Source organism: Anneissia japonica, unplaced genomic scaffold (assembly GCF_011630105.1).
Source record: "Anneissia japonica isolate Jap-2015-1 unplaced genomic scaffold, ASM1163010v1 scaffold287598_len761594_cov195, whole genome shotgun sequence".
NCBI lineage: Eukaryota > Metazoa > Echinodermata > Crinoidea > Comatulida > Comatulidae > Anneissia > Anneissia japonica.
In genome coordinates this window covers 586,896-596,862 of record NW_022705477.1, presented here as the reverse complement: position 1 = coordinate 596,862, position 9,967 = coordinate 586,896, and the positions used below count along the sequence as shown (strand labels likewise).

General features: G+C 32.8%; 1 protein-coding gene across 1 annotated transcript in view; it reads right to left on the bottom strand.

Annotated features, from left to right (window-relative positions):
• Window positions 1–9,932, bottom strand: part of LOC117105579 (hyalin-like) — a 13,052-nt gene extending 3,120 nt beyond the window's left edge. Inside the window, exons 1-6 of the mRNA XM_033246759.1 lie at window positions 9,840–9,932; window positions 5,648–5,684; window positions 4,697–5,065; window positions 3,874–4,119; window positions 2,591–2,836; window positions 136–381 (exon numbers count right to left, since the gene is read on the bottom strand). Of these exons, the coding sequence (XP_033102650.1) occupies window positions 136–381; window positions 2,591–2,836; window positions 3,874–4,119; window positions 4,697–5,065; window positions 5,648–5,684; window positions 9,840–9,857 (1,162 nt within the window). The 5' untranslated portion in view covers window positions 9,858–9,932. The remainder of the gene's footprint in view (window positions 1–135; window positions 382–2,590; window positions 2,837–3,873; window positions 4,120–4,696; window positions 5,066–5,647; window positions 5,685–9,839) is intronic.
• Between the last annotated feature and the right edge of the window lie 35 nt (window positions 9,933–9,967).

The following is a 9,967-nucleotide window of genomic DNA, read 5'->3' as shown; positions in this document are numbered from 1 at the left end:
GGGGTGTGGGGGGGGGTGTGTGTGTACATATTCATTAACATAATCATTTCAATTCAATATATTACGATTAATAATTGTCATCCACCTAGTTTATCAGCAATCTACTATTTATTAAGAAATACTCAAATATTGTACCTATGACTGTGACGATAAATGCGCAAGTCCTCGAGTTCCCTGAGAAGTCAGTTGCGGTGAATGCAATATTGTGGTCCCCGATCGGATAGTTTCCGCCAATAAGCGAGGGGTCGTTTATAACTGGCGCAACCAGACTGTTATCCGTAGCCTCCAATACATCCCATGACGCAGAACCAGCTGCCTCACCAGGACTGGTGTTAACGATGATATTAGATGGACAGTTTGTAAACACAGGTGGTGTATTATCTGTACCCCAAATAATAAAGTACCCCAAAATTAATTTCATGTGATACACATATAATATACTACACGAATTATAAATACTTGCATTTATCCTGTAAATTATTGGCATAGGCCTTACCTTACTCTCTGTTTTTCTTATATTCAAATTTTAGCTATTGATTATTTAATATATACATATATATATACATATATATATATATATATATAAATTAGTAGTCATATTTAAAGGGGGACATAAGTATTTCTCCAATATCTTATCAGAAGTGAAATTGACTATTATTATATTTTACTTGTATTTTGCCATTTGCTTCATATTTTAGAGGCCCTAAATACAATGTTTCAATGGCTTGCCTTTGAGTGTTTCAGAGTAGTTACAAGATATCCTTTACTTATTTAGTTTCAGAATTAAGTACAGATTCATTTGTTTTGAAAAAATTGTCAGATGTTCTGTGTATGCCTTTTAGATATTATATTGAAAAATAAATACTATCATGTTTTTATTTCAAAATATATACAGATCGATATGTAGTAAATTTATTTGGGCAAAATATAAGGCGATAAAGTATCTACTAGACAGAGGCGATGATATAATCTGAGTCAAATAATAGTAAAGTGTTATACATTTTAAAAATACACTCTTAAACATTCCTTTTGGATTAAAGCAAGGACCAATGCCTATTTTTCCACCTAATTCTAATATGAGTGTTATTCTAGAATCAGACTATGCCTACTATTTAAACCAGACGCTATCCGTCCGGGTTGAATCGGGGTCTTCAGCACAAACTAGTTTTGATGAGTGTCGTATTAGCAATCTTGGTTTAAGCAAGACAACTGTTATAACACATAGATTATTAACAGTCTTTTTTAAGACTGGAGATATTAGATGGACAGTTTGTAAACACAGGTGGTGTATTATCTGTACCCCAAATAATAAAGTACCCCAAAATTAATTTCATGTGATACACATATAATATACTACACGAATTATAAATACTTGCATTTATCCTGTAAATTATTGGCATAGGCCTTACCTTACTCTCTGTTTTTCTTATATTCAAATTTTAGCTATTGATTATTTAATATATACATATATATATACATATATATATATATATATATAAATTAGTAGTCATATTTAAAGGGGGACATAAGTATTTCTCCAATATCTTATCAGAAGTGAAATTGACTATTATTATATTTTACTTGTATTTTGCCATTTGCTTCATATTTTAGAGGCCCTAAATACAATGTTTCAATGGCTTGCCTTTGAGTGTTTCAGAGTAGTTACAAGCTATCCTTTACTTATATAGTTTCATAATAATGTACAGATTCATTTGTTTTGAAAAATTTGTCAGATGTTCTGTGTATGCCTTTTAGATATTATATTGAAAAATAAATACTATCGTGTCTTTATTTCAAAATATATACAGATCGATATGTAGTAAATTTATTTGGGAAAAATATAAGGCGATAAAGTATCTACTAGACAGAGGCGATGATATAATCTGAGTCAAATAATAGTAACGTGTTATACATTTTAAAAATACACTCTTAAACAAACATTCCTTTTGGATTAAAGCAAGGACCAATGCCTATTTTTCCACCTAATTCTAATATGAGTGTTATTCTAGAATCAGACTATGCCTACTATTTAAACCAGACGCTATCCGTCCGGGTTGAACCGGGGTCTTCAGCACAAACTAGTTTTGATGAGTGTCGTATTAGCAATCTTGGTTTAAGCAAGACAACTGTAATAACACATAGATTATTAACAGTCTTCTTTAAGACTGGATGACATGCCAATGAAAAATAGATCACATGAGATAAGTACAAACATACTGTGTCTAAATTACATTTTAAACAAAATTGTGATTTTGAAAGATGCTTAATAAAACTAAACTTGCCCGATAAAATAAACCTGTGTAAATTCCTTTGTGGGAACCATAAGATACCTATTTCTGAGTTCCAATACTTACAGGTAGCATCAAGAAAATTATAAGGCATAGGTGACGAGTTTTAAAATGACCTGTTTTAATTGTTCTTAGCTTATTTAGTTAAAGAAATGTTAATGTTTATGAAGTAAAATTACTTCATAAAATTTGTTTTCTAGTTTAAGTTGGTTTGTACAGCTGCTCTCATATCCCGAAAGGAGACGATAGAGAAATGAATGAATGAATAAATGAATGAACAAGAACGGTACAGATTTACGTACCTTCTACTCTTACAATGAATGTACATTGAACTGTGAGGGCAGCATTATCCACAGCAGTGAACGTCACGGTCGTATCGCCTAATGGAAATGTGTCGCCACTATTATGTGTACTGGTCACGGATGGCGAAACTCCAGAGTTATCTACAAAACTTGGATTTGACCAGGAAACAGGAGCCGTAGAAGCAGAAGCCGAGATAGCCCCTACCACGGTGCCAGGACAAAAATTAATAGTAGGTGGTTGTGTATCTGGAAATATAAAATTATTACAGCATCTGGAGTAAATGGGTCTCTCATTTCCTTTTATTTCTCATTTTGATTAAATACAATAACTGTCTGTTTCCCCCCCCCCCCCTTCCGTTTTTCACAGGCCGGCATTTATGTTTTTGGGGCCATTGTCTCGATTACAATTCCTGAGCTCCCGGTCGTCTGTGGCAGGGCAAATGTGTTTCCAGTTCCTTCGTTTGAGCCACCTTGGCGGAGGTCCGGGAATGCGCCAGGGTGGTGATGGATGGTGACCCCGAAGAGTATTTGCGTCTTTATTTTGCCTATCTTCCAATTCATGTCAGTTCTGTCATAAAATAAATATAGGTCTACATAAAAATAAACAATTTAAATATTTAAAATAAAATAAATTAATTAATTTAAAAAAAATAATAATAATGCAGAAAAAAGCCTACATGTAACTCTGCAGGTGTAAAACGGCGCCCCGAGCAGCTCTACCAAGAGATGGATACGTGCGCTTAATAAGATGACATTATTGTTATTATTATTATTAATATTGAATGAAAACCAATATACTAGACCAACTTTATAACATAAACAAACAATTGAGAACATAGGCCGCTACTGAGCATTCAGTACGATAACTCGTGAAGTGGGCAAATTATGTATGCAAACATCATTCGTATTTATTATGAAACAACCTTACTGATTATGCATTTTAATGAAAGAGAGATTCTAACTATTTATTTGTTGCTTTATTTACAAACTTTTGCTACGAAAGTCTTTAAAATACCTAAATGGTGGCGCCAGTAAGGAAGGAAATCCCCGGCGGTGGAAAACTGGATTCTGTCGGGGAGAAAAAAAAAAACAATTCATCAGGGAAGGAAAAAATGTATTTTTTTACATATTAGTATACTCTAAAAACGCCCTGGACCACTTCCAATGTCTTTTCCCTGGACCCCCCCCCCCGTCGGGCAAATCTTTGCGTATAGGATATAGACCTAGGTAATGAGACAAACTTTAGGCCTCTCAATTATTTCGCATGATGAGTTCTTGCGTACCAGTAACCGTGACGTCATATGTACACTGAGCTTGGTTATTCGCAGCGTCTGTTGCTGTACATGTTATTGTTGTCAATCCGATATTAAGCTGGGATGAACCGATTCGGCTACAGTACAGGTGAGTCACGCCTATGTTATCCGTGGCCTCAGCATTATCTAATGTCATGGCTGCATACGATTGGTTTGGATCCGCCACGTCACTAATTGCATCCGGGCATGTTATAACTGGAGCCTCTTCATCAAGAACTATATCAAATTGCATAAAATTTCAAAAATAATTAACATAATGAACACCTTTATGTCATAACGCCCCAACTAGAATTATTCGTTACGCTTTCATTGGAAAATGATCATTTGGTTAGGCCTAAATTGTCTTTTATAATTTCTAAGGCCCAATAAAAATATATTAGTTTATCACCCTCGCGTGCATGTCGTTTGTATGGTACAGTTAAAGTAGTAGAAATTGTTTGTATTCTCTCAATCATGTTTAACTAGCTTTGAATATCAATGCACCAGACCAGCAAACAACCCAATAGTGATATTTGGCTTTGGCAAAATATATAATTTAAAAGAAAACCTCCCTCCTGCATCACTTTTCCATCCTAGATAAACCAGGGTAGTTGTTATAAGTTGTCACTATAACAACTCCCTGGATAAACTAATAATACTATTTTATATAAGCCCTAGTACTTTTTCATTATATTTCTTGCTTTACAATGCTGTTTTAAAACAACATAGACATAATAATAATAATAATGTTGAAATTACCAATTTTTTTTTTAAAATGTAAGAAGTTAAAATAGAAAGCCAAAAAGTAATTTACCTTGTTTACATATACCACAGTGATTATCACTACATCTAACTTCTTCCCAATCGTAGTTCCTGCTTCCATCTAAAGCGGTGCAAAACTCCCACGATCTCTCTTCGAAGTCATTCGCATCAGTCATGTAATCAACATCACTCCCATCTGTCCAATAATATTCCCTTGTCGAGTATTCTAATATGAGTCCTATAAACACTTTAGAATGAATGGAATCTCTAACTAGCTCTCTGACAAATTCTTGTTCCTCCATTGAATGGATTGATACAAGTGTAGCGCCAACTGAGTTACAGCTATCCACCGCATCGTCTATATCAGAATTCCCGCATTCAAATGTATAGCACTGGCCTTGGAACTCCCCATTGCAGTTTGCTATAACCAAATAGAAAATACACATATGATTCGAAGATAAGTTTTTGAATAAGTTTGCACAATCCGCAATAAAATGTTTATCACCTTTTAGGACCGATGAGCTCGGGGCTTAACCATGGACTACACCCGTGTGCCCAGGCGGCCCTCATTCTCTCAGCTTTTTAGTGAGTAAATTCAAGCTATTGTCCCTTCCAAAACACATGAAAACGTAATTTACTATCCTTCAAAATGAATAAATTCATTTAAATATTAAGGTTGTGTACGGTAGCTATTAGGCCTACACGTGAAGATACAAATTCATTATCTTACTTTGTATATATTTAAGTAGAATAATATATTATATATTATAAATGTTAAGATTATTCTTCAAATAATATTTTTATTGCCAATTAACAGAAGTTTATATCGTTTTTTTAAAGACCCTTAACATAACTGGTAATTATTAACAGCAGTTCTAGCACATTGTGAGAAGTACATACATCATTATATTTTGTATAAAGCTACATAAAATCGACAGATTTTAATGATGCCTATATCAACCATCACACGATTCACGGGGATGGTCGTCGGCTATATACTTACCAGTACAAAACTGACAAAGATGATACAGAAAAAGTACCTGCAATGCACAAGAAAATGATAATAATAATAATAATAATAATAATAATAATAATAATAATAATAATAATAATAATAATAATAATAATAATAATAATAATAATAATAATAATAATAACAAAACAGTACAATAATAACAACAATAAAAACAGTAACAGCAACAGCAATGAAGACACAAGCATTTCTTTATACACGTTTATTTACGATAACGTAGGACCTATGAGGCTTAATAAACTTCGGGAATACGGGAGATAGGCTTGGTAACATGGGAACTGGCATGAAAAGCGCCACCCCAATATTTTTTATAAGCGCCGCTCTCGAATGATAAGCAACGCACTGAAGCTTTCAAAAATATTATAAGCGCCGCGGCGCTTATTCGATCATTTACAGTAATAATAATACAGTTTGTTTTTTTCTCTTTCGTGGGAATTTCACCCACATTTATTTCTATCTATTTTTGTTACATTTTGATTTTTTTTTTCTGTCATCAATGACATAAAATATAAAAATTAAAACTAAATTGCGCTTAAAAAGGGTCAGTCCGCAAAGGCTGACTGTCATTTTTTAAACTTTTATTAATTTCTAAAAAATACATAATTATATTCTTTTTCTTTTAGGTCCCAAAAAGTAATTCATTGAGTATGTTAATATACATCTCATTCAAAAATTTTACTTACACATGCACATGTATATACTGTATATATACACGCACATACATACACACCAATACCATATAGGCCTACTTATACATATACATATTTTTTTATTTCAACAATTCCTAATTTTTTTTCTTTTATGTACAAAACAGAAAGGTAACTGCTGATGGAATATCATTGATAATGTTAATGAAGTCCATACCATTTTCCATCTCAGATCAATAATTAATATAATAATCTTTATAATAATAAAAACAAAAGTCAAGAACTTTCTTCTAGTAATTTTCAAACGTACATCATTCTATATATTTATACACACACACACATACAAAAAAGATGTGTATAAGAGACAGCAACATAGACATAATAATAATAATAATGTTGAAATTACCAATTTTTTTTTTAAAATGTAAGAAGTTAAAATAGAAAGCCAAAAAGTAATTTACCTTGTTTACATATACCACAGTGATTATCACTACATCTAACTTCTTCCCAATCGTAGTTCCTGCTTCCATCTAAAGCGGTGCAAAACTCCCACGATCTCTCTTCGAAGTCATTCGCATCAGTCATGTAATCAACATCACTCCCATCTGTCCAATAATATTCCCTTGTCGAGTATTCTAATATGAGTCCTATAAACACTCTAAAATGAATGGAATCTCTAACTAGCTCTCTGACAAATTCTTCTTCCTCCATTGAATGGATTGATACAAGTGTAGCGCCAACTGAGTTACAGCTATCCACCGCATCGTCTATATCAGAATTCCCGCATTCAAATGTATAGCACTGGCCTTGAAACTCCCCATTGCAGTTTGCTATAACCAAATAGAAAATACACATATGATTCGAAGATAAGTATTTGAATAAGTTTGCACAATCCGCAATAAAATGTTTATCACCTTTTAAGACCGATGAGCTCGGGGCTTAACCATGGACTACACCCGTGTGCCCAGGCGGCCCTCATTCCCCCAGCTTTTTAGTGAGTAAATTCAAGCTATTGTCCCTTCCAAAACACAAGGAAACGCTACTGACTATCCTTCAAAATGAATAAATTTATTTAAATATTAAGGTTGTGTACGGTAGCTATTAGGCCTACACGTGAAGATACAGATTCATTATCTTACTTTGTATAAATTAAGTAGAATAATATATTTTATTAAATGTTAACATTATTCTTCAAATAATATTTTTATTGCCAATTAACAGACGTTTATATCGTTTTTTAAAGACCCTTAACATAACTGGCTAAGACCCTTAACATAACAACAGTTCTAGCACTTTGTGATAAGTACATACATCATTATATTTTGTATAATGCTACATTAAATCGACAGATTTTAATGATGCCTATATCAACCATCACACGATTCACGGGGATGTTCGTCGGCTATATACAGATGTGTATAAGAGACAGTATGTACACTGAGCTTGGTTATTCGCAGCGTCTGTTGCTGTACATGTTATTGTTGTCAATCCGATATTAAGCTGGGATGAACCGATTCGGCTGCAGTACAGGTGAGTCACGCCTATGTTATCCGTGGCCTCAGCATTATCTAATGTCATGGCTGCATACGATTGGTTTGGATCCGCCACGTCACTAATTGCATCCGGGCATGTTATAACTGGAGCCTCTTCATCAAGAACTATATCAAATTGCATAAAATTTCAAAAATAATTAACATAATGAACACCTTTATGTCATAACGCCCCAACTAGAATTATTCGTTACGCTTTCATTGGAAAATGATCATTTGGTTAGGCCTAAATTGTCATACCCAGAATCTTAATTGGTTCATCTACCCAATTTAAGCTCATGGTTTTTCATTTTTATTTTTATTTTTTCCGATCCATATGGCGTTTGTTTTGCCATTGTTTAGATTCATTCCAGATACTTTACCAAAATTACCAACAATATTTAGACCATTCTCAATACTCTTTTTTATTTCCAACAAACAGTACAGTGTCATCTGCAAGTTGTGCAATACGCACTTCCTCATATTTTCCTTGACTAGGTATTGATATTCCTTTAAAGTGTGAACTATTTCTTATATCACACGCCATGATTTCCACGACCAGAATAAATAACAACGCCGACAATGGGCAACCCTGTCTAATGCCACTTCTCATTTCAAAACCGTCAGATACCCATCCGTTATTAACAATGACACACTCTGTCTTATTATAAATTGTATTAATCCATTTATGAAAAGAGTCTCCAAAATAAAATTTTTCTAATACCTTAAATACAAATTCCCTACTCACGGGGTCGAAGGCTTTTCTAAAATCAAGGGATAGAATAGCACATTCCATTTCCTTTTCAGCCGTATAATGAAGAACATCATTAATTAGCCGAACATTTTCCCTAGCAAAGCGCCCTTTAATGTATCCTTTTTGGTAATTTTTAATAACACTTTCAATACTTTGTGAAGTCTTGAACATAAAATTTGTGTTAAAATCTTGTAATCCGTGTTTATTAATGAGATAGGACACCAATTTCCTAATAATTGTTTATCCCCGTATAATAAATTTATTACACCCCGTTTCTGTGTATGGCTCATTTCTTTTTTAAAATAACACTCGTTAATTGCATTACAAACAATTTGTTTAATTTCTTTCCAAAAATAATTATAAAACTCAACGGCCAGACCGTCACATTCTGGAGCTTTATTTAACTTCATTTTTCTTATTGCTTCATCACATTCTTCTATAGTCACGATGCCTTCACATACACCCTTTTCTTCCTCAGATAAACTGTTTACTTTTATTTTATGTTATTTTTTTCGAAACTGAGAAAGTATGTAGTTATACGTTCGCCTTCTTCCGTCCATTGAACGTATGTATGCACCTTTTGTTTCATTCTCATAAATATTTTCCAGTATTTTTGTTTTTTCTTCAATTTCTTCCTCAATGCTTTAATTGAAATTACTAGCATTGTTTAAAAGTGAATCATTTAGCTGTTTTATTTGGTTTTGTAGTTTCACTTTTTCTTTGTTTTTTTCTTTATTTTTTTTTTGCCATAAAAAATGCAAACGTCTTTAACTCTGACTTTTATTAATTCTCAATTTAAATCTGGGCCGAGAGTTTTTTCATTGTTTTGAGTTTTAATAATAACTTTTCTAATAGTTATTATTATATTTCCAATATCCTGGACCCCTTTTAGAATAATAATAAAAATACAGTATACAGTTATAATAGGCCTTAATGATATATAATAATAAATTTGTAACCATCATCTTTATCAATGTTTTTATAGATGCATTTATAAGTGACTCTGCAGCTTTGAGTTGATTTGATTTATTTAATTTCGGCATAAAACATTGCCAGATGAAACGTCAAAGAAAAAAAAATTAAGTATTAAACAAGAATAAGTAACAACTGCTAAGAATTGTCAAAAGCGTATTTTTATTACTTTTTAAACTCTACTTTTAAGTTAAAAGAGCAAAAAATATATGAAAGTAAATTATAATGTACAATAATAGTTTTTGTGTTGTATGACTTACCTTAAAGATTATATCCATTATGTTTAATTGTCTGAGTAAAGACGTGTGTGGATTATCAATGTGGCGTCTAGCGGCATTCCTACTGCAGTGAAAGACTCGTTTGTTGTGATAATGTATGACAGTATAGA